Consider the following 25,527-nt stretch of genomic DNA (forward strand, 5'->3'; position numbering starts at 1 on the left):
GGATGGGAAGATGGGTTCTGACAGACTGGTGTTCAGTTTGTTCGAACTGTTAGGGTGTCAGTTGAGCGTGTGAAACATTTATAGAGCTCCAGAAGCCTTTCCTACAACCATGATCTATCTACATCATGATTGCAGATAACCAGTGATAGGACAGGACGGAATGGCCTCAAATTGTGCCAGGGGAGGTTCAGGTTGGAAATGAGGAGACATTTCTGCTCAGAAAGAGCAGCCAGGCACAGGGACGGGTTGCCCATGGAGGTGGTGGAGTCACCGTCCCTGGGGGTGTTGAAGGAAAGGCTGGACGTGGTGCTTAGGGACGTGGGCTTAGGGGCCCCGGGCGAGGGGCGGGAGGGGCTGGGGCCGGGCTAAGCGGGCGCGGAGCGCTGCGGGCCGCTTATCGGCGGCGGGGCATCGGGGCGTCGCCGCCCGGCGCCTTCAAAGCGGGCGGCGGTGCCGGCGAGGGCGCTGTTGCTGTCCTGTCCCGTCCCGTCTCGTCCCGACCCGTGTCGTGCCGTGCCGAGCCGCGCCGAGCCACCCCGAGGCCAGAGCCATGCTGCATTGGGGCTACGACGAGCACAACGGTAGGGGGGCGGCTGCGCGGAGCCCCCCGTCGGGGACAGGGGGGCTCCCGTCGGGGCGACCCCGGCCGTCGCGGGGGTCGGCTCCGCTCCCGGAGCCGTCTCGGGCAGCTCCGTGCGAGAGCTGCCGGCAGCTGGAGGTGCCGCCGGGGCTCCGCTCCGACGGGGCGGGCGGGATTTGGGGTGGGAGCGATGCGGGCAGCATCCCCTGCGAGCGAGAGGGCGGCGCGGGGCTGGAAGCCCGGTGCTGGCCCCGTCCCCCCGGGGCTGCCGGTGCCTCGTCCGCTGGGGCAGCCGCGGGCTCGTGTTTTTGTTATCGGGTGTTTTTCGGACACACACCGGTCCGGGTCACCCCACCGGTGATGTCCCTCTCCCGTCCCGCGGTGGGAAGCATCGGGGTCGGTCGTCTGAGTGCGTAACTGCGCAGCAAGGAGGAGATAGATCCCTTTGGATCTTGGTTATTTCTTGGTTTCCTTCATCTTCTCGGCCTTTGAAGTCCCCAAATGGGCTCATCAGCAGGCATAAAAGCTTTTCCTCTGTTTTGCATGTAAGTCATGCAAACGCTGCTCCTGTGTGCAGACTGGCTCCCTGTTCATGCAGGCAGAAATAAGTAAAAGTGCTTCTGCAAGCTGGAGTCAGTTTGGATCACACACATGGAATAACTTGTGTTGTCTGTTTTATTACACAGAGAAATAAAACTCTGTGTCTAGTAAAAGGTGAAGAAGCATGTCTGTATTTACACATACTCGTGCACATAGGAGTACACTTTGTTGGTATCATCACATGGAGTCTGGAGCACTGTTCACACAAGTGCTGCTTTTCCTTCCTGGTCTTCTTGTTCAATCTGTTTTTGGATGGATGTATTTTTCCTGAAAAACTGGGTGGTGGTGGATGGCAGCGATGTTGCAACGATTAGCGTCTTATCTACCGTTGTGCAGCGTGCTCTGCCCCTCCCCTTAAGACGTAAATGGTTCTTGTTTTTTTCAAGTTTGTTTCTCCATGTGTTTTCCATGGGCTCTGTGGACTTCACCTGCAGGGTCCAGATAAGAAACCTGCTTTCCTTCCCTTATCCTAGCCCTCCTCCTTTGCTATCCTCAGCTTCTAGGAAGGGGAGGGCACCAGAGTTTCTATCGGTGTGGCCCTGGACCTTGAGGCCCCCTTTCTCCTGTACCAAACTCTGTTTACTGTGATAACTTATGTGGGGTGGAGTTTAGCTTTCTCTCTCTCCTCCTCCCTCGAAGACCCCAGCAGCTGCCAGGTGGGGAGCTTCCCATCAGTCTATCCACTTCCCTTCACCTCTCACAAGAGAATAATGGCGAGAGGCTTGACCCAACACTTGACTGCTCTTCCCTAGAATCTGTGTTATTTCTTAACTCTTTCTCATTTTATGTGTTTAGTTTATTGGTTTTGCTTGTTTCTTTTTTTTTTTTTTTTTTTTTTTTTTTTTTTTTTTTTTTCTGAATAGTGGATGCATGAAATTGCTCTTAATCTTGAAAAATGTTGTTCCTCTGCATGGCCCCAAACAGTTTCCTTGGAATTAAGCTCAGTTTTTGCAACTGAGGAAGTAGCAGTGACTGAAATTAATTGAATTGCATGCAGCCATATATTCGGGTTGACTTTCTGAAGGGTTGGAAAGACACCTGCATCCATTCCGACTTCAGCATTTGGTACTTGCAATGATAAAAGCACTGTTTTTTTTAAACTGGGGAAAAACTCATTTGCCCCTTAGCAATAAGTGCAACGTAAATCATTTTGTGCATAAAGTAAGTTGTCAAATATTACAAATACCAGTCTGCCTTTATGGTATATCTGTGTAGAACAAGGGCTGACTGGTATGCACCGAATGAAATGTTCCTCACTGCTTTGAAGCATGTATCTCTGAAATGCTAAGAGGCATTATTTTATTTCTATGCAAAACTTTGCCTTTGTTTTCTTGCCTTTATTCTTACCTCACATTTTTGATGGTGCTTGCATAATACTGAGATCTTGAAAGCTGGTTTTGGTGCAGCATCATCATGTGTGCTTTTCACAGTTGCTTGAGGTTGCAGTACAGGAGGGAACGCTCTCAACCCTCTGCAGAAGCAGACCTCTTAGATAACCAGGAACTGCTTCAGTTAGAAGACAAATTGAGAATCAATTGCCTTATGTTTACTTCTTAATAAATTTAATAAATGGAGTTTAATAAATTTAAGTTTAATAAATTATATGGAAAGTATGTATATGTGTTGTGTTTAACTGCAAACATGTCTCTTGGTCTGTTACGACTCTAACACTGAGCTATTTTGTAAATAAAAAAAGATGAATTCCTTTTCTTTTCTCACCAAGACTAATTACATAGTTTTGATGTCTGCATTGGAAAACTCCACTTAATTTTACCCACTGTGAATTTTCGATTGTTCTCTCTAGAGCTAATATTTTTAGAAACTAATATGTAACCAAATTACTTGCAAGCCTAACTGTATAAGTGTAAGCATTTCATATATGACAAACTGGACAATGGATCCTCTTTAGAAATGAGGATGTGCTCCTGAAAAGATCAGACCATGTCAAACCAATAAACTTTCTTCATATAATACCAAACTGTCAATAATAATAATAATAATAATAATAATAATAATAATAATAATAATTCACTTATGAAGTATGAAGTTTTATTTATGCAAGTATAGAGGCTCACTGAAACCAAACCATATACTGCAATGCCTCCACTAGGCTTGTTTCAAGTTAGTCCAGCCTTTTGAGGAAACTCATCGCCTTTAACTTCAGCTGGATAAAAGCACTGCAGTTAGGTGCTACAGTAAGCCGCATTTCCTGACAAATTCATAACTGCCTTCATTATGAGATCTGATTCATAAATTGATGTGTGCAATGCTGGTGACTGCCATAAGTCACGTATAAAGTGACAGAGCTGTACATCACATTAGGTAGTGGTGTCAGTAAAATAAAGTGTGCACAATAAAAGTATGCAATCTTCAGAGCAGATGGTCCAGGTTTTTGTCTTAAATCTTGGCTACAGTGGTTTTGATTGTTGAGAGTTACTGTCTAGCCTCCTCTAGCAAAAGAGCATTTTTCTATCATCAAGAGGAAACTCCATAAGTTCCTTTAGTAAATTAAAAACTGAACATCATGTCTGTTGTCTTCCAACAGTAGTGATTTGTTTTCTGACAGACATACACAGTGCTTGCTTTGGGATGGGGTCAGTAGTAATGAACAGAGACGCAATTTTCATAGCATAGGAAGAGTGGGATAATTGCAGGAGGGTTGCTGGTAGGTAATCTAGTAAGGAATACCACTTGATATAATTAGGTGGTACAAAATGAGCTTAAATTTCTTTTATTTTCCTGTATATTTTGCAAGGACAGTTTTCTGGCAGTCTTGTGTTTGTGACAGATTCTTAATCACCAAAGTAAAAACAGGGTTTTGGCTATCTGAGCTAAGGACAAGCACCAAAGCAAGTAAAAAGTCTTTTTACTTTATTGTGGAATGATTCAGAATCACACGCTACTCATATTATTTGCTGTATGCTAGGTATAGTTATTGCTGAGATGGAGCAATAGGACAAAGTAGTCAACCACATAAATATATTTGGCCTTTTCTCAGGTTAGGAATATCCTAAGCATTAAAGTTAAGTAGCAATAGGATTTTTCTAAGCACCTTGAATCTTAGCAGTTAGGTATGAATGATGGAGAGCGAATGCTTCTTCAATGAATAAAATTGTACATTGTATCTCTGACTAGAAAGTACTAGGATCTGAACAGAATTAAGATTATATCACATGCTAAACTGTATTTAATTAAAATATTGTATGGCTTTGACCATCATTTGTGAAGTGTGAATTAAGTTTAAGCAACTTTATATTTCAAACCAGGAAGATTTGTATCTTCTGCCTTAGAAGTGGTTTGCCTAATGGGTTTAGTTAATGAAGTCATTAGCAAAATTACTCTAACAAATTCAAGACCCAAAGCCCTTGTTTTACCTGGAAACATATCTGGTCTTTGTGAGCTACTCCTTCCCTCTTGCATTTTTTGGTGCTGTTCAGGGCCAGCCTGGCCGTGCCCAGGTGGCTCTGCAGGCTGCTCCCCCTCGGCCCTCCCTGATTTACTGCAGGGCACCAGGGCTATTTTAGCACCTGCAAATTTCTGAGCTATGTTCACTCCTATTGAAGTCAAGGAAAGAAAGCTATCTGACTCCTTTTGATGTCAGGCTATTAATCACAGCATACTACATTCTACTCCTTTTTTTTTGTCATTGTGTTTATTGAAGTGATGAGACATCCAGCAAGATCCAAAGCAACAGGCTGGTTTTTAAACTGAGATCAGTTACCTTCCGTATAGGGAGCAATGAAGATTTCTGGGGGCGCAGATTTTACAAGCTCGTATTTAAGTTTTTCTAATATCTAGTCACTCTTAGTTATTATGCTTCTTACCTTTGATAAACCCAAGGGAAAAAAACAATTCCTATGCTCCTTATAATACTGAGAGGTCATTTGCTCTGCAAATTTTCTCCTCCCTTCCCCCTACCCTTTTTCTCCCTTCCATCTCCTTCCTCTCCTTCTTCAATCCCCCTCCATCCACACTTTTTCCCTCTTTTACCCCCCTTCTCCTTCCTTTAACCCTCTTTTGTCCCCCCTTTCCCCTTTTTCCATCTTTTTCCCCCCTTTTTCATGTTCCCTTCCCTTCTCTTGCCTGGACTACAGCTTGTTTGCCGCCTTTACCTGGTAGGACATATTCCCCAAGCAACACATTGTTCCCTTTTTTTTTCTTTCCATATTTATTATTCAAGTATGCTTCAGCTATGGCACGTTTTCTATTTGAGTTGTCTGTGTGAAGTTCACTTCATACTTCTTATCTGTGAAGCTTTTCTTACTACTTCAGAATGATATTTGCCATTTTTTCTCACAACCCTATTGCTGATTTACAAGACAATGCACACATGTACGTATGGAGACATTTTAGCGAGAGGATGGCCCCCTCTCTGCTGGTGTGACAGCTGGTTCGTAGGGCTGATGTGCTGGGAGGAGATGATCAGTGGTCAGTGATGGTTTGGTTACAAGCACTGCCTTCAGGCCCCAGGATTGCCTGCACATCACCTTTTTGTCTTTTTTTGACGTCTCCCCGTCTCATTCAGCATAGTTGGCAGGAGGATATGTTCTCAAATCTTTTGCTGCCAGTGACTATGATGTAAAAACCCTTTGGGGTTGGGTGGACATTGGGTGGGTAAGAGGAAATCCCTAAAGACGTAATGAGAGGTGGTATCAGGCAAGAATGTCACATCGAAAATTTAGTGGCGCACAGTGCCTGTTGCATACAGGATACTTGATTTGAAAGAACTCTTGCTGGATATGTCTTGTGCATAGCTGAGTTTTAGTTGTGTGTAATCAAAAACTGGCCTATTGCACATGGCCTTGTTTCAAGGCCAAATACATTTAGATACATTAGGCAAGGTAGGTGAAGGGGTCCCACAAGCTGCTGTGGCAAGGTAGCACAACAAAAGTAGCTGAATATCTTGAACTAGGGTTTTCTGATGCACACATTTTGAATTCCCAAGAAGGTAAACAAGAAAAATTCAAGCAGTCTGTTTTCTCATGAAGCTTCTCTTCCCATGCCTTGCAGGGCCTGCCCACTGGAAGGAGGTTTTTCCTGTTGCTAATGGAGACCGTCAGTCACCCATCGACATCAAAACTGAGGAAACCAAGTATGACCCCTCTCTCCGTCCTCTAAATCCCAATTACGACCCGGCCTCTGCTAAAATAATCCTCAACAACGGGCACTCCACCAGTGTTGAGTTTGATGACACCGTAAACAAATCAGGTTTGTTCCTTTCCTATTGCTCTATGTTTCCTTCCACCGTTTCCTGAATGTAGTACAGCCTGGGCCTGTCTCTCTGCCGGCTGTGACCTCCTCATAACCAGTAAGCTCCGCTCTTCCGGATGCGAGATTCCCTTTTCCCCAGACTTTCAGCATGTTGCAATGTGGGGACATAATTCCAGATGAGTACGAGGTTGCGTTTCTCAGGAAGCGCTAGGATGCCCTCTTCACACGGATGGTTTGATCCACCCCAAACAGCTAGATAGCGCCAGCACCCCTGTTTGAACAGTGTTTTGTACCATTTTTCAAATGCTGCTCTCTCACTGCAGATGAATCCTTTGTGTCTCATTACAGGTTCATTCCAACCGAATCGCTCAAGTCTCTTACCTGACTTTAGTTGCAGGTTTGGTTATATTTTTTTTTTTTCCTTTATAACCCATGCCTGGACTTCTTATGTCAGGAAAGAGCCAATACAGAACAAATGAAATACATCCCAAGTGATCTCTTTTCTTCTTTGAAAAGTGTCATTGTTCCAGTCTTTTATAGGAGTGTATATCTTCCCTTTTTGCAAACAATAATTCTTATTTAGAAATTTTCTGGTTTAGTGTAGTCTTTGTAATGTCAGTGCCTTCATCTTTAAAAACGACTCTTGGATGGTAGGCGAGCTAGCACCCATCCACTGAAACTGCACGAATGCAGTTTCTTGAAGCAATAAAATCCTTTTGTGGCTACATGAGGCTTAGCTGAGGATCCAAGCCGATGTCATGCATTCACAAGAAGCAGAGCCAGAGGGGAACTAATTCATGATCATCCTGTCCATTAGTACTGAGGAACTATTGGTTTGTAGTGGCTATAGACATAGATGGAGACAACATCATACTTTGCTTTCCTGGACAGTCTTAGTTTAACTCTTAAATTTCCTGTTGATATTTGCAACACGGTGTTGCCTGAAAACCACCAGCTGACCGTCAGTGATCTAGTCTGACCTCGTGTGTCTCAGAGGCCAAGCGACTTCCCAGAATTAATCTCTGCTTCAAGTCTAGTAGGTGTGGGTGAACTAAAGCACATCTCTTACAAAAACATACAATCTTGATTTCAAAATTTCCAGCGATGACGAATCTACCACCACCTTTGGTAAGTTTTTCTAATTGTTAATTACCCTCACAATTAAATCAAAATCACACTTTATTTTTAGTGTGAGTTTAAATCCTTTAAATTCATTTTCTTAAACAAACAAACAAACAAACAAAAGGAACATGAGTACAGCAAGAACCTCTTCCTCTTTCTAACTCCATCCATGAAGTGATAGGTCCTGATCGTGTTTTTGTAGGCTTACATTGGTACCAAAGCAGTAGTAATGTGATCCTCTTCCTACTACTTTCCTCAGGCCATATATCCAAGGATAAAGCCCAAGTTACAATAAAGCTCTGGCAGCTGTTGATTAGATAATTAACAAATATAATCCCCAGTCATTTCCAGGAAACTCAATGTCTTCTATGTATGAAGGACATTCTTCAGCTGTACATGCATGGCTTTACATTTTGTCCATTTTCACTCATTGCTTATCAAAAGCAATCAAACAAACAAAGTCCTTCTGTAGCTGTAAACTGAATTATTCATTATTTTCCCTAATATTTGTCACTGACAAACTTTATCAGTAATGTTTTTGTTTTCTTTCAGGTCATTGATCAAAAAAACCTGAATTTTCTAGGGCCAAAATTTGGCCTCTGGGGCACCCTTGTGAAGTAAGCACTCCTGCCATATGGTAGTTTTATGAGAATAAAAAAAATAAAAACCAAAACCAAAGTACATTGTACAAAGTACAAAATACATTGAAATCTTTTAATACATTAGTAACTGAATTCAGTGTGAACTATTTCTTTACTTCAAGCAGCACTGAAGCTGGGCTGTCAGGCCTGTAATTGTTTGTGTAATTTTGTTTATCCTCTTTGGTACCACTTTAGCTCCATTCCCTTAAATTGGTTTATTAACATTTCAAATACCTCTTCTTCTAGCTCTTTTCAACTTTGAGATACTAATGTTTGCTTCAAATAGTTTCTGATTAACTTCTTCCTAAATTTCTGTTTGAATGGAAGATTTTTACCATCACTATATGATGTGACACAAAAACATCATCAGGCCATTTTCATATTTTTCAGCAGAAAATTTTCACTGTGTGCTGCTGATGTATTTCTGCATAATTATTTTTCCTCAGCCAGTTTGAACACCGATCTTTACGCATTTTTTAGGATCGTTTGCCTGCAAGTTCTCAGTCCTTGAAATAAATAATTTGTTTTAGGAGTACCACTTCCCCATCCCCTTCATTCACTAGGTTTATAAGCTCTCTAAAAGTACGTTTTTGAGCTAAAGTTAAGAAGGTCAAATATTTTTGCCTCCAGTTCCTTTCCATTACCCAGGCTACTTGTGTCAGCAGATAGGCAAGTTAAGGAATTCTTTTTAACATTACTTGGTGGCATTTTGCTCCTATCAAAATTTAAGGTTTGGACTAAATCTAGAAGAGCTAAAAATGACTCTTTTCCTTCCCAGAGCTCTTAATTTAAAAGCCATCTGGTTGAACCTCCCATCTTTTCTCCTTAAAATCTCTATAATGAACCAGTAAAACATCTCATACTAATCTCCAGTCCCTCCAAGGAGGTTTGAATGGAGCAGGGAAAGTGGGGTGATCTGTTTTGCAATAAGTAAGGAATCTTTCTGAATCTGATTCATGTTCAAGTCTCTGTGCAGACTTGACAGGGATGGTTTGAGTCTGTCCAACCGATTAGAAAGAGATAAGCACTTATAGAATCAAAAGCCCACCCATATGGGTACTTAGTTGAAATAAATGGCTAAAGTGTCCATAATGTTGCACTTGTACAATGGATATATATTTGTGTTCAGTATACACTCCTGTTTTTCAGACTTCAGTCTTCTGTGACTGGATCTGGATGCAAAAGAAGGAAAGAGCCTTGAAAAATATTATAATCCAACTACTTTCCTCAAAATTTCAAGGAGGAGAAAAAATTATGTTCACATTTTATTTTTCTGATCCTCCCCTTTGTTCATAAAATCTCTATTTAAGCTTCATTTATCAGTTACTGATTAAGATCATCTGGTTCCAACCTCTCTGCCATGGGCAGGGACACCTCCCACCAGACCAGGTTGCCCAAAGCCCTATCCAGCCTGGCCCTGAACACCTCCAGGGATTGGACATCCACAGCCTTTCCGGTCAACCTGTTCCAGTGCTCACCACCCTCAGATCAAAGAATTTCTTCCCAATATCTAATCTAAATCTACCATTATTTTTTTTTTTGTTTAAAATCATTCCTCCTTGAAATATTTTCCCATCTTCTGAGAAATATCCAGTCCATAGCAAGACACACCTGGTGATAACCTGGTGGTAACTATTTAGTGGGCAGTAACCCACTAATCTACACATTAGTGCAATTTTGAAAGTCATATCCTAGACAATCAAGGATTCCTGTATAATACTTCAAAGAAAGGAGGGTCCATCCAAGACAGCTTTTGAGAAGAAACAGGGCAATATCTGAAGACCGAAGCCTGGTGTGAATTTAGAGGATGTGGGCAGCAGCTCCTGTTCCTGCAGTGAAACCTCTTTCTTGTGTTTGGGTTTGTAGTGCTGACCGGGGGGCCGCTCAGTGGGACCTACAGGCTGCGCCAGATTCACTTCCACTGGGGGTCCAACGATGAAGCTGGCTCTGAGCACGCGGTGGACGGGATGAAGTATGCAGCAGAGGTAAGGCTCTCAATGGAGTCATCTGTTCCTCTAAGCTTGTGACTAGCTTTCCATTGTGAGAATAATTTTGCCCCTCCTCTCCCCGCTTTTCCTTCTCCCCCCATTTTATCAAAAGACAAGCAGTCTTCCTGAAGTGTTTTGCGTTTGGTCCTTTCTGTCTCCTTCGGTGCCTTGGAGTAGTCCAAATGTCCACAAGTATTCAGTCTGGCAGTTTCTGATTCCTCTTTGCAAACAGAAGTAACAAGAAGTATTTTGATGGGACTGAGATCTTTTAACAGCATGTAGTTCAGACAGTGAAGAATTTTCTGGGGTTAAAAAGAAGTAAAAAAGAATATAAGCATAAGTGCTAATGGAAAAATAAAAGGCTTGTAGTACTAAAGAAGAAAAAAAAAGTTGAAATGTATGCACAGTGTGATCAGATTTTGCTGGAAATGCTATGAGACAGTGGTCAGAAAAAAAAATAATCATTTTTCTAACACTAATGGGGAAAAGTGACATTTGCAGTGTTTAAAGGCTTATGTTTTCCACAGGAACCAGGTGAGATGGAATATAAAGAATTAATAGAGGTGCTTTAAAACCATTAAGTGCCAAAACCAAATTTCTAGCTGAGAAAATATATATATGTATACCATCTAAGAAACCAAATGGAAGGAGAAAATATCTGTGAATTTCTAGCCAGTCTAAAAAGCTTTCCGTTACCTGGTGGTTGGGTAACCCTCCACAAGAAGCTCTCTTGAAGTTATTTTGGCTTTGGGATAAGAAACCCAGAATTCAGACCAAGGCTTCTGACCACTGTTCACACAAAAGAAAATACCTCAGAGAGAGAAGTGAAGATGGTTTCATTGTTCACCTTCATGTGGAAGAAGTGTAAGATTTCAAGAAAAAACATCAACCATATTGAAGAAAGTAGCATACAGGTAAAGAAGACTTCAAGGTTCAGCCCCTTGAACCCAACGGGAAGCAGAAGGCATCCATGACTCCATTCTTTGTGGCAACGTATGGTCTGATCAAGGTCTCCTCTCAAGCTGCAGTGACAGAGCGGTGGTAAGATGGTATATATTCCTTAAAAGAGAAGTCACAAGCCATTGAGAATGGGGCTGTACCCAAAAGTGTTTCACAGCTCTTGTTTCTTTTGAATTTGGGGGGGGGTTGGTTTGGGGTTTTTGGCAAAGTGATGAGGGAGTGGGAGGGGTCCTCATTTAGTTGTGGGCATTTTGCTTTTTGTTCTTTGTTGTTTTTTTTTGCTTTTTTAAAATACACAATAAAGTCAATTCTGACTGAGAGTATCTGTTTCCTTTCTGTGTATGTAAAAATGTTATCATTCAAAAGTTGTTCAACATAGTTTCTTTGAACCTATAATGATGAGTGGTGCAGGTGCTGAGCTCCAGGATAGCAGTGCACCCAGGAATGATTTAATGGATTCTGTTCTCCTCCTGGTTTAATTAATTATAATTGTAGCAACTTTCCTTCATGGATTCTGAAGCTGTGAGCCAGCATGTGTTTCATTGTGTGCATATGTGTATTATTGATTTCAGTGGGATTCCTTACTTGAAAGTAGTGTCTTGGCCATTGAGAGCCAAGCGCTCAGCAAACACCCCGTTACATGCTGTAACACCAAGGAACAGCTCTGTGCTACGGATATGGTAAACGGAAACTCACAGAGGCTAGGCAAAGACTGAGATGTGGAGTCAAAATCTTCACTTTCCTAGGCCTGTATTTCAACCATGTAGTTATGTTGTATCCCATACAAATACTTTATTTAAATGCCAGCTTTCCTAAACTGCTCTTACTTGGGGGTTTTAAAGTGTTGTATTTCAAATGCAAGCCTTTTTTTCAGGGGTTCATCCCAGTTTAGGTCATCAGTGGAGTTGCTTTTTAGCACTCCTAAGGAGTAAAGTTCAAAGTCTGAAAAGATGGTCATCAGTTTTGGAAAAAATGTCCTGCTTCTGAGCCTCTATTTCCTTATTTTAAAACTGCAGGTAATTAAAATTTACTAATCCACTGAGGATATGTGAGAGGAATTAACATTTGTGAAGTACTTAATCTTAAACTCTGTGTGAGTGTTTGTGCTCTCTTCAGTTCAGCAGTTGGACTATTGCTCAAGGCTGGGATGTCCTAGTGCTTCCTGAGCTCTCAGCATGGAGCATGGGCAGGATTTAGGAAACCTGGCTTAGCAGAAGAGACCAAAGTGGTATGGGGGCAGACCTCATGATCTTTGCCTTTCTCCACCTGGCTAGAAGACAGGTAGCAAGTCATCTACACCCCATCTTGCAGTAAGGTGTCTTCACCTAAGAAACTGCCGTAGGACAGTTCTGGAAAAATACATGTTGGAAATGCAAATGCTCGCCTGAGCATATCAAGCCACTTTTAAGTTGCTAGTTACTAGTAATCATAGAAAAAAAATATTTGCCAAAGATGAAATTTTGATTGTCATCTTAACACAGGAAAAGATGTCAGTGCAAGTTTAATGCATCTTCCGTTGCCCATTTGCTAGCTATTTATGTGGCTGATTTTCTGAAAACTTAATTAAGAAAAAAAAGGAGCAAAATACTAATGCCATGTTCATGTTTTTCAATCACTTCTTAAAATCATCTGTACTAGAAATAGGTTTAAAATCTTAGCTTTAGTTACATAACCATGGGATGTCTTGCCTTAGCCTCTCTATTCACAACCTGTGGATCCAACAGCAGTTTGTCAGACACAGTGCTGTGCTGATTGTTGCTAAATTTTGAATAATTCCCACCACTGGCAATGCTTGTTGCCATTTTCGTGAAATATATGATTACCAATTTCAATAAATACTTGCAATTAGAAAACTGAATGGCTCTGAATACAAATAAGAAAAGTAGAGTGTTAACACCATAAAAAGTTCTAGTATTAATTTATGACTCTTTCAGTTCAGCTAGAGTTGATGCTGTCTGTGCCTCTTTTCAGCTTCACGTGGTTCACTGGAATGCAGAAAAATATTCCAGTTTTGTTGAGGCAGCTCGTCAGTCAGATGGATTGGCAGTCATGGCTGTATTTCTGAAGGTAAGAAAAATATACTTCAGCCCCCAAATAAATCTGCAATATGAACCCAAAGGCATAACAGTGATGGTGTAATTATTGCAAAAGAAATGTTTGTTCTATATGGGCATTTAATTGTAGTGTTTCCTTCATAATACATGAAGTATTATTTACTTGCAATATAGAAAGCTGTACTTCCTTTAATATTAAAAATAGATTAATAGATTTTCAGGACAGTGAGACTCTTCAGTTGGCCTCGTCTTCCCTCCTGTACAATGTAAGATGTAGGACATAATTTAGCTGCCTCTATCTAGATCACAGTAACTTGTGCTTGCCTAACATGTTTCTTTAAAAGGGTGATCTACTTTGGTTTGGATGCCTCTTTAAACACTTTTTTCTGCACTGATAGTTTCTTCTGAATAATAATTAAATGAACAAAATTAAAATAAAATGTAGAATTTCCTTCTGATTGTTATATACATCTTTGCCTCCTGCACATATTCTGAGATGAAATTCAAACCTTCCAACAGCTTTATTGGCCTCTGTATGAAGAAACAGATGGAAAAGGCACACCATCCACAACAAAGGATAGGGTTTTCATAAAATCCATGGTTTCTGCCTGGTGACTTCAGTTTCCTGGGGACAGGTAGTCCTGTGGGGCAGCTAGTGCAGGTGCTGTGGTGAAGGCAGTGATCAATTACATGCAGCAGCAGTTGCAAAGAACTGCTGTAGTAACTCTGTCTTTCCTTGAATCATTATAATGTAAACTGGAAGGTTTCACTAGATTTCTTAGCACACAATTTCTGCTCAGCATGCATAACAATGTTTCTAAATTTCTTGCTGTTTTAAGTAATTCCAACTTCTGATAAAAGCCTGAAACCTTAAAGTTTCTCCATATAGAACATTATAAAAAATCTTTAATGTCCCTGCATTGTAATGTTCGTAGGTCTTTTGTAGCTTAAATAGTTACTATGATTGGCCAGAGGTAAATACTGTCAGCAAGGGAGTGTGGATCTTCTCTGCATCCAGTCTCTAAGAGTCAGCTAGTCAAAGCCTCATTCTTGCAAAATCCATCAGATCTCACAGTCACTTAAACAAAGCCATATGAAACTGTTTCAGTATGTTTGCTTTCTGATCATTTATTTTTGCAATTTTTCTCCATAGCTCAAGCATTCCTTTTTTATCTCCCTTGTTTAATAGATTGGTGAATGCAACCCTCAGCTGAAGAAAATTACTGACCGCCTGGACACCATCAGAATCAAGGTGAACAAGTGCTTCTAAAGCACTCCTGCTTTAGATGGTTGCTTTAGTTTTGTTTTTGGTAACCTGGCTGCTAATCCCTTCAACTTCAAGTTCCCTACACCTTGCTTTCATAGCTATTCATATCTAACTCTGACTTGGGACAGTTTAGGAAACTTCTTGCTAAGTAAATTGAAAACCAGTAAACAAAAAATATTTTTATACAGTCAGAGATCAGAAGGAAAGGCACAGAATGTAGTCTTTGACCAACCCATTGCTGTGAGAATATTAACAGGAAAGGAATATGCGTCATGGGAAGCTGTGAAAAAGGAGGAAGGAAAAGTTTCCTCCTGTATTTTGCTGAGGTACAGGGTGAGAAATAAGCTATTGTTTGTGATAAAGAAATCAACCAGGCTCGCAGCATCACATTTCATACTGGCATCTCTGGCCTAGTAGCCCAAATTGGGGGAAGTAGTAGTAAGCCTGGGAAGAGTGAGTGGGGGATAACACAGTAACCTGTGGGGTTATTATGCTAGTGCCAAAAAGAACACATTGGATGTCTAACATTTTCTCACCTCTTCCTCAAAACTTCATCCTGCAATCATTTGCAGCTATGGCGATTCTGTGCTAACGTGACTCCTTTGATGGTGTCCTGCTAGCATCAAAGACCCAGGCAGCAAAGCTGTCACAGAAGTAGAACCTCATCTAAAGGGCATTCCCTCACATGCTGTGATCATCCAGGATGCAGTCAGCCCACCCCATAATGGTGAAGCTCTGCCCCTTTGGCATGATTTATCTTGGGCTCTTGCTTTTAGATATTACTAGTGTTTGTTTTTGTTTGTTTGTTTGTTTGTTTGTTTTTAATTGTTAATGATTGTAAGGCACCAATGATCTTGCAAAAGAAGTAATTTGCTAAATATATTTAGTCTAGAACCACAACGATCTTCTTTTAATTTCCAGGGTAAAAGAGCACTATTCACAAACTTCGATCCTAGTTGTCTGCTTCCCAAATCCCTGGACTACTGGACTTACTTTGGCTCTCTCACTGTTCCACCTCTTCTTGAAAGTGTCATCTGGATTGTTCTGAGAGAGCCCATAAGTGTTTGTTCCGAACAGGTGCAATTTGTTTTCTAACTGCTATAGATATTTGCTTTTCTATAAGAACATATTTTGTGCAGACCTTAACATTGCATACATGTATCTTGTCAAATTTTCAAAGGACAAAATGTGTCTATCAAATTTATTGTGACTTCTTGTTGCCTTTCTTTGTGTATCAGCTATTGATTATCCATTTTTAAAAACGAACCTATATATATATATATATATATATATATATATATATATATATATAAATGTTGCAACAGTGACACCCAGTGGACTGATAATCTTCGCTTTGTTTCTCCCAGTGGAGAGATGCTGAAGTGTATCAGAGTACAGCAACTTTTGATATTGGAAGCTGATAAGTACATCACCTGTGATATGATCCATATGCTGGTCTCACTGTAAATCTCAGGATTTTTGCACCACAGCATTTGTCAAGTTCATGGTCAATATTACAAATACTTCAGTAAAATTCAATACGTTAGGCCATATAGTCAGCAAAACTGGTGATGTTTGCACAAGATCTTGAAATAGTTCACTGAAAGGGACTCTTGTTAGTCATGCAATCAGACCTCAAATTCTGTTTTTAACTGATTTTAAATTATGTATTCAGTCAGTGCTTCCATTTTTCTCATCTGTAGGTTTGAAAATTTGCATCAAGATATGAATTTCCCAAATACAATCCATTGTTCAGGTCAAAAGGTTCTTACTTGGGCTAATCTAAAATTAATATACTCTAAAATATTGAGCATTATATACATACACCCATGTGTAACTGCTTCAGAGGACACAGTATTGGAAAGGATGCAAAATACAGTTATTCTTTACTATTTCACAAATAGTAGCTATATCTTATGCATTAAAGTGTAAATGTGCTATATTCATATAAATATAAGCCTGCATAGAGTTAAAAATATTTTTTTTACTAATGTTTGCCATTGTGATTCATACCATGACTCATACTGTTTGGCCATTTATTTTTATTTCTCAAATGTGTATTTCTTTGGGACTTCATAGTTTACTTGTCACTTTTTGGTGCACTTTTCAGATTGAAAGAAGTGAATAATAAATTTTAAGTTTTTAGGAACTTACAATGAGCCGAAGTGACATAGAATTATGAATATTAGCTGTAGAGGGGGGTGGAGGAAGATAAGATTAACCCTTTTTGCCCTTAATGCAGTTAAGATGCAATGTGCCATAAAACTCAGTGCACTATTAAAATAAAATTATTTTTGTGCTATCCTGCCGTTGGTAATGAAGAAATAAAGTAAGCTGGTGTATAGAAAAAGGAGTATTGGAAATATTAGAAATTAGACAAAATACTAACTTCAGATCCTAATTCAGATTCCCATTTCCCAGGGTTTAGACATGGAATTCTGACCTGGGTTTCTCCTGAGATCAGATTAAGAAGAAAAGCTTATGCCTAGATGGAAATAACTGCCTGTTCTGTCTTCACTATAGGAAACAAATAATCCTTACATGTTACTCTTCATTCTGACATGTATCTCAGGTGATTTTCTTGTGAGTCGTTGTACATTTATGAGGACAGAAAAGGTGGAATTGCCATTCCACACATGCCATAGAAAAATACAGTTCAATTTTTCCCAGTGTAAAAAATGTGAGAAGTATCTTTAGTTTTTACTGCATGTTTTTTCATCAGTGTGAGCATGAGGGCTTCCTATTGAACCTTCTCTCTTAATTGCAGCTGGCCAAATTCCGCAGCCTCCTGAGCACTGCTGAAGATGAGGTTGCTTGCTGCTTGCTGCGAAACTATCGGCCTCCCCAGCCTCTAAAGGGACGAGAAGTCAGAAGAAATTGAAGGAGAAAAGCAAGAATGGGCCACCTCTGAAACCAAAGGCTGAATTAATTTTGATAGTTATATACTTTGTGATTTTTTTTTTGTGAGTTGTTATAACAAATAGGTGTTGTTTAATTATTGGTTACTATGCAGTCATTTCTCACAGACAAGCATGTCCTGAGTTTCTGTAGTTTCATCAATGATGTCAGCAGGTCCGAATGTGTTTGTGTGCATGGATATGGGAGCATAGAGGTACGGTGTTACATGCACAGAGGGTTATCATAAGGGTTAGATGTGGTGAAGGAGTTGTGTAGAATTTGCCACCAAATTAGGATGGCATATCACTAAGAGGATCCCTTGTATTAAAGCATGTTCTGGGATTATTCTTGTGGTATCTAACATAACATTTAGCTTCTCTATAAGACTTTGTACTGTAGTTCTCATAGGAAAAACATTTCAAGGCTGACATAATTTCATTGCTGACTTCTGTGATATCATACCAAACTTCCTACAAAGAGCAGCAGTGACTAACAGCATTTAGGTAAAACATATCTGTATGATTCTTTTGTTCTGACTGCTTCAGAGCAGTTATGATGTACTGATCAAACATTTAAAAAAAAAAAAAAAAGTGAGGATTTGGTGTATTGTGGGATCATGTCAGATGGATTAGGTATTAGTGAATTCTGCCACATATAGTGGTGAAAATGTCCTTAACCTTGAAAAATGCAAGGTGGAAGGTCACAGAGGGATCTGTCAGTTCATGCCTAAATCCAGTCTGTTGCATCTATGATGAACTATAAGGGACTGTAGCAATATATCCACGTAGCATCAAACTCCTACTATTTCAGCGAGTATTCAGGAGACTGGGACAGCTCTCACTTTAGACTGATTCACACAAGACACCGTGAGTTGTGCCTGGAGCACAGCATTACTTGGGTACATAGCATCTCCTAGGTACCTGCTGACGTTCTGCTGACATAGCAGAACTTGGGTGGTTGCATTTCTATTCCGAGACCAAAGATAGCATCTAGAGCCAGCCAAAGAAATTAGAATCAAGACAATATCTAGTAAAAGATGAGTCTGTAGTAGCAACTTGAAATGTCTGTCATTATGGATTGACTTGAGCCTGTGTTTCTCTCAGGAGCTTTTGTTATTTGAATGTAATTATTCGTTTCAAGCCAAACTTATTTTTATTATTTTTAATGAACTTGCTGTAGGATGTAGCTTAGTATAGGTAGATTACCTTAAGATTGTGAGAATTAAATAATGAAAACCAGTAGTACCAGAGAGAGGTGGAAGGTGGTTTCATGGACAGGGACTGTCACCACTCTGTGTAGTACCTTCGACCTCATCTTCCATGACTGCTCTCCATTAATTTTTTGTTTTGTTTTGTTTTTGTTTTTACATAAGTTTTATATGCTGTGCCTCTTGCCAGGTCTTTTTATTTTAGATGGACAAATATGAGGGAAATTACTGACAGAATTTACTTTATATACCTTCTTTTAACTGAATAAAATAGATAGTCATAGATATTTTAGCTTAGTTGAAGATAGGTTGATTTTTTTTTTTTTTTTTGTCCTCTCCTACCCAGAATACAGGTACTATTGATGCAAGGTCTCTCAGTGCCTTCTGAATGTTTTCTGAAGGAATGAACACAGATTGACTAGGGGAAAAGTAAAAGGCATTTGGCAGCAACAGATACAAGTATTAACCAAAAGGGAAAAACCTGCCAGCACTTTTTGTTTCCTGGCATGGGGAGAAGAATGCAGCTGAAAGGACCCCAGGCTGCTACTTTCTGAATAAGGATGTCTGCAAGGTGTGAATGGAGACAGTGTGAGTGTGCTGTGTGTTTTCACACCATTTTTTAGATTTAGTGTTGGATCTGATATATTTTGCCAATCATGTAAGTAGCTGCAGAAAATGAATAAAATGTTTATAAATTGCATGAAGATTATAAAATTTATTTGCCTGAGAAGATAAAGTAACAAGGCTACTGCTTCATATCAGAAGCCAAACTTTTACATGTTTTTTATGTATTTAAAAAACAGTGGAGTTGACCAGTGGTTTGATATTTATGAGGATTTTATCAAAATTAAAAAAATAAAATAAAAAATGAATGTGTCTTGTATTTTCTAACAAGGACATTAAAGTTTTACTGAGCAGCCTGCAGTTTTTTAACTGTAGATCTAGTTTTGGAAAATACCTAGAAAATGTCATCCCTCCTTTGAAATCTATCTTTGGGCAGTCTAGCGTTAGGTATCTTTTTATGTTCCAAGTAAAGTATCTTTGGCATTGTTAAGACATTCAGTCAATTATACTTCTAACTATTTATATAGAGTTATGCAAATAAGTTTTAGAAGACATTATTCATGGTAATTCTAATGTGGGGATGCTATTTTTGCATTAGGCTGACATAGCACAGTTTTACGTCTGGGCTGAAAGCTGGTGACATTTGAAAAGACAAGAAATTCTCAATTGACTGAAATCCATTGGGAACAGCTTCCCGGATTATCCTTCTGCTGTGACTGACAGGTCAGACCTAGTCCTAGCACTGAGCACACTGAGCATACTGGGTTGCATCCCCAGTCACTAACTCAACAGTCAACCTGTAGTACTGAGTCTACCAGACCACTAGCTGTGTGCTCCCAGGGAGCCAAGTCTCAAGTGTGGGTTCTATGCTATTGTAACATGATTTTAGAGCAGACAATGCTAAAATATGTCATGGCCCCTGACCCCCCACTTCCTCCCCCAACTGCAGGTCTCTTTGATCAACTGGTTACCCTCTGACACACTTGGATCCTTTATATGAAGAACAACGCAATGCTCAATGACCAAAAAAGCATATAGGGCATTTGCTGAAAAGAGTGTCTGTCAAGAGTTGTATACAGCTGGATGACTGGCCACCCATAAACTTATTCTCAGAATTAAATAAATTGTAGTGGATCCTTGGGGTCAACTCTGCTGTTTTTGGCACAGGAGGGAAGCAGTGCACTCCGCTGTTTATAGTCTTTGCAAGTCATGCTCATAATGTCTTTCACATTACACAGGCAGAGTTTAACAACAGCCGATATTTTTCTTTATATTGAAGTAAAAACCTGGGAAGTATGCTGTCTTTCCTTCTGAAGAACAGGGGCCTGAAGATGAAGTAGTTTGCTGCCATACACCTACTTGTTTTGTCCCTCTCCATTGTGTTAACAAACAGGTCTTTGCTGGCCTTCCAGATATGAACTAGGACCTAAAAGAATTCGAAGAATCAATTGTGGGGAAAAAAAAAAAATATATATATATATATATATATATATAATAAAAAGTCTTCCAGGTATTTGATTTTAAAATAATTTTACTGAAGTAGAACATGGGATATGAATAAAGTAATGTAATAGAAATAGATATATAATACATTTTTAATAGACTTAATAGAAAGGAAAGCCAGGATCCAGATTCTTGTAAACTTTTAGCTAAGTATGAAGCAGACCACTAGAGATGAACCTTGCCTTCAGATGTTAAAAGCTGCAAATAATTGAGGGACCTATGGCAAGTTGCAGCATTTGTATAAGTGCCAAAAGAATGCTGCTCTAGAGCAGCTTGTTTCTTTTATGATGTATTAAATAGTATAAAAAAGCATTGTGGCAATCATCCCACAAAAATCTGGTAGAATTTTATTTCATACAACTCTCTGCATTAAGATCATCTGCTTGTTTTTCATATTAAGTCTTTCCACTGTTTGTACAGATCTAACCTAGCAGAGTTTTGGTCTATGACTCAATTTCTTAGATACTGTCAAGTCCATACTTTTTATTCATGAGGTTCTTCCTTTATGAAAAGATGGCCTTTTCTGGATGTCTGCAATTTTGGTAAGACAGGTGATAACACTGCAGTGCATAAATAAAATGTTTCTAAATTAGTATTGTGTTTCCAATTTCCATCAGCCTCACCATCATTCATGAAGAGTAAAAGGTTTCACTGTGGTGAACCATTTCCATGTGTGATCTTTGTTGACTTCATTTGTGCAGCAGAGTTTGGAGACAGTAGACTTCTCTGAAAGGAGTGCGCCTGACTCTCTTAGGAAAAAGAAGATTCCACATAACAGAATTGACATGCTGCAGAGACAATTCCTGTGTCAACTCTATTTTATCAAATTTCACCCACATGCTTGTGTAGATACATTTGAATAATTCAGAAACGATCCTGACATTTCTGTTTTTCAAATGTAAATCATACGGGTCACATGGAACAAAAAGATGAAATGCACTTTTTGTGAAGATCTGATTTAGATTTTTTAACGTGTCTCTGATTTGAAAATATTTTGAATAAAGCACCACGCCAACATTTTGCTTTTTATTTTTCTCTTGTTTACAATTGCATAAACAGACTGAAATGTGTTCTCAATTAAATTAAAAACAAAACAAAACAACAACAACAAAAACCACTTTGGCCTTTTTGAGGAAAACAAGGCACTACAGCATCCTTGCTGATCAAAACTTTTTTTTTCTTTTTTTTTTTTTTTTTTTTTTCAGAGAGTCTGGTTTTTGATTTCTGTTTTCCTTTTGTCCTATTCAAACTCCAGCTTCTCATATATTTTTTGATTTCATGAGTAAAACGTTTACCTGGAAATCACTAATGGTATAAACATACAAACATACAAACTTACATTTCAAAATTGTTTTAAAATTCCCATTGTAATACCAAAAAACAGAGACACAGGTATGGATAATCAAAAGAATGCTGTGTCCCCAGGTCTGCAGAATCCAATAAATTGCTGAAGATGTTTTAAATAGTATTTCTGTTACCTGTTTGACTGCAAATATAACTAAGAACAATTTCTTACTGGTATTGTGACATCAAACTAACTGTACAAGAGTTGTAGTACCACGCTATTCAACAACAGGTTTGATTTTGAAGTCTGTTAAAAATGTCTGCAGAGACTAGCCAAAGAACTTCTAGCCTGCTGCCCCCAAAAAAGATTTCAACATTTCAAAATAGTTTAGCTCATCTTCAAAACTAGTCCATAGAAACTTGATCAGACAAACCACAGAAGCAAAACCCAGAACAAACCCTTCCCTGAACACCTGCTGCAGCAAACTTATTTGAATTAGTTTTGAACTGACTGAAACATAGTAATGGCTGTATATGGCAAAATCAAAGTAAAACTGTTAATAATTTTTGAGTTGCTGTAACATGGTGTGTTGTATTTTCAGCAAGTATCCTCAGCAAATTCTTGAAATGGTCTCATCTGTATGCACTGCCTGATGGTGTTAATGTAATTACTGTTCCTAAATATAGTTCCTAAAATGTTTAGAAAGAATACTGAACAATATATGTTTTCTCTGTATATACACTTATCTATATATACTTTATATACTATATACATATTACATGTGTATCGACACAGAAACCCTATAGGAAGAGCTGGAGATTGACTCTGACTCTAGAACAGAGCAGCTTGTGTTGAGTGTTATGGCGTTGAGCTGAAACTGGATCACATCAGCCTCTTGAAATCTACAGTCAAGGTCCTAGAGAGGCTTTGGCGTTGCTTGTGGAGAGTATCGGGACAGCTACATTCAACAAGCAAGTATGTAAGAATGAAAAATGCACAGTGTTGATGCTATGCTACCTCCACAGAAGCTGTGTCTCCTGAACACTGGGGATTGCCCAGCACTCTCATGTACTGGCAAACAGTGCCAATGTTAAAAAACAAACAAACAAACAAACAAACCTCCATTTTGACATGTGCTCTGGAAATAGATGGATGACTAATTGAGGAAAGAGGTATTGGGTTTGAAAATACCATTATAGACTAAATTATATTCAATAGTGTAAAATGTTGAGCTGAATGTGAACAACTGAGCAGGGAGCCCTGAAGGAGAAGAAAAACGCTGAAGACGGGAGGAGCATGACCACCAAAAATACTCTTCAGGGAAAGATCTGCTTTGCAGATTGCTCTTGCCGATAGGTGTCACTGCGAATAAAGCGTTGGCCTGGCTGCCAGGTGGCCGTGGGCACTGCAGCCCCAGTAGCGCCCTGCGGCCTCCAGGCAGGGCCTGCGGACAGGAGGGGAGTGTCAGTACCTTGCGGAGTTTGGGGCTTATTTCCATTCGCAAAAGGGAAAAAGATTATATAAAAACTAAACGATGACTTTCAGATGAAACCAAAAGCACCATGTGGATTTAAAGGACCATATTGGGGTGAAACTGTACTTAAATGCTCACTTGTTCCTTGTAAGCAGTTACCACTGCATAGTGCCACATATGCCTCACGCTGTACTCCAGAAACAGCCACTATATGGTTAAGTTTTTGTGTTTCCTTCTAGCTGGATTTTATTCCCCCAGGCATCAAAAGAAGTGTATATACTTAATTTGTCTGGTCAGGTCAACACTACCAAGCCAGCTCTGTAGGCCCACCATGACTTGACTTGGTTGGGCAGTGGCAACCAAAGCAGCTGGGCAGAATGTGGGCAGAAGGTGACACTGCGGCCACGGCTCTAGGGGCAAGCTCTGTGCAAGGACAAACACATGCAGGAAATACAAATGAGCACAGATGATTATCCCTGCACAGATTTTGTTTGCAATTGTACCAATGACAGTTCATTTAGAAAATCTGGCCAGCTATTTAAAAAAAGTTTCTGGTTCAGTTTTCTGATTCAGGTGAACTGTGGTGCTGCCTTCAGCTGTGGCACAGCTCCCACCTCATTCTCTGTGAAATTCCAGAAAGCAGGTGCCAACCTGTCTCTCCCATTTATGAGACATCTAAGCACTACTTTTAGAGCCCTGGACATGCTTCTTAGTTCCTATAAGTAAACCTCAAATGAGGATTAGCTGGAAATAGATCTTTGTGGTTACAGAAAGATGGAAGCTGTAAGCATGGACAGGACAATAAACAATTGTTTCTTTCTGGGGTGTTATTATTATTATCATTATTATTTATTGGATAACTGGCATTTTAACCACTGATCTGTGTTTCAGTTTCGGTGGCAGTGTGTGGAGGGTATATACAACCTACATAGCCCCATCTCTGTGTTACTGCAATCAGGAAGTAATCTAGCCCTGCAACATGGCCACCTAATAGCAGAGTGGGAACACCCAAGATATCGGAGCTGAACAGCACTCGAGAATACCCACTGCTTGTGTGTGATATTGCTTAAATAATGTAGAGGCCTCAAGATTGTGCTTCATTTTTCCCTAGTGACTAGTGAGGGTGTGTTGCATCATGACAGTGTGTTTGGGAATGTTTGTTTGTAGTTTATGACAAAGTAATTCCCTGTATGTTGTGGAGTCGCTTGCACTAAGCTCCTGCTAAAACTCGTTGAAAATTAAGAAAGATCAAAGATTAAACACAAGAATTTTCTCTTGTATTTTGCATATGGTAATTGATGCAAGAAGAAAATGTGACTGTCTGAACTTCTTTGCCTCAAAATAAAGAAAGATCCACATATTTTTCTGAAAAGTGTTTATTGCTGCTCATTTGTGTTTTACATGGTGTTGCTTGTATGGATGTACTAGGTTTCTTTTCTCTTAGGGCTTAAGGCTATCTCCAGCCTCTTTGGAGTTAGTAGTCATCCCAGTCTGGGCACTGGGTCAACTATTTAACATGCAGATCTTTGAGTGTTGAGATGTGCTTCACTCCTAGTACTTAGCACTCTTTCCTTGGTAGGCATTGTACAAACATTACCGAATGCTTCTTATTGGCAGTTAGTGTTACCTTTCTTGTTTCGCAGGGGGAAAGCTATCCAGCCAAAGTTTAAAACCACTAACCAAATCAATGGCTAGATAGCTAAAAAGATTTTGTATTTTATTTTATTATTATTATTATTATTTTGCATATTATTGTAGCCATCACTTTTATTTTATTTTCTGGGTTTACAGAGAGGAATAATATCACACCCACAATGTAAATACTATCCAGTTACAGAAGTGAAGTGTTCACGTTGAAAGCAGTGTAGCAGATGCCTCCTGATGGACTCCTTCAAAGCCTCCAGAGAAAAAATCAAGCATGTCTGCTGTGCTTTGCAGCAGAACTTAAGAGCTATGCCTATCATGTTAAATAAAAACTAGGGCCCATTTTCTGGTCCTGGAAAAAAAGGCATGTGCAGCTGAACTTTCCTGGGTATCTTCCTCTGTATGGTCTATTGGGAACCTTGACTTCACCACATCTGGGCTCTCTCACAGAGTGCTGTAGCTGACATTTGCCAAAACTGTGCTGAGGAGCTTTCTAGCAATAGTTAACCATGGCCAAATCATGTCCCTC

The 25,527-nt window shown here is 39.7% G+C and overlaps 1 protein-coding gene and 1 long non-coding RNA gene across 4 annotated transcripts; both read left to right on the forward strand.

Moving 5' to 3' along the window:
* The first annotated feature begins 401 nt into the window (after positions 1 to 401).
* Positions 402 to 19,228, forward strand: LOC311431310 (carbonic anhydrase 13-like). 3 transcript variants are annotated; one of them, XR_014689340.1, is made up of 10 exons: positions 403 to 581; positions 6,191 to 6,388; positions 6,740 to 6,788; positions 7,494 to 7,519; positions 10,021 to 10,139; positions 13,074 to 13,169; positions 14,346 to 14,408; positions 15,345 to 15,500; positions 16,845 to 16,995; positions 17,191 to 19,228. XR_014689340.1 is itself a non-coding variant. In XM_084508680.1 (9 exons), exons 1-9 carry the CDS (start codon positions 551 to 553, stop codon positions 17,302 to 17,304), a joined length of 852 nt encoding a protein of 283 aa, XP_084364806.1. In that variant the 5' UTR covers positions 402 to 550; the 3' UTR covers positions 17,305 to 19,228. The 3 variants fall into 3 exon arrangements, 2 of the variants coding, with proteins under 2 accessions (XP_084364806.1, XP_084364805.1); XM_084508680.1 differs by lacking the exon at positions 16,845 to 16,995 and having other exon boundaries at positions 402 to 581; XM_084508679.1 differs by lacking the exons at positions 6,740 to 6,788; positions 7,494 to 7,519; positions 16,845 to 16,995.
* Positions 2,117 to 2,754, forward strand: LOC311431311. Its single transcript, XR_014689341.1, has 2 exons — positions 2,117 to 2,245; positions 2,611 to 2,754. It is a non-coding gene; the product is annotated as an uncharacterized lncRNA (long non-coding RNA).
* Positions 19,229 to 25,527: the final 6,299 nt, after the last annotated feature.

This window comes from Aythya ferina (genome assembly GCF_964211825.1).
Source record: "Aythya ferina genome assembly, chromosome: 2".
Taxonomy (NCBI): domain Eukaryota; kingdom Metazoa; phylum Chordata; class Aves; order Anseriformes; family Anatidae; genus Aythya; species Aythya ferina.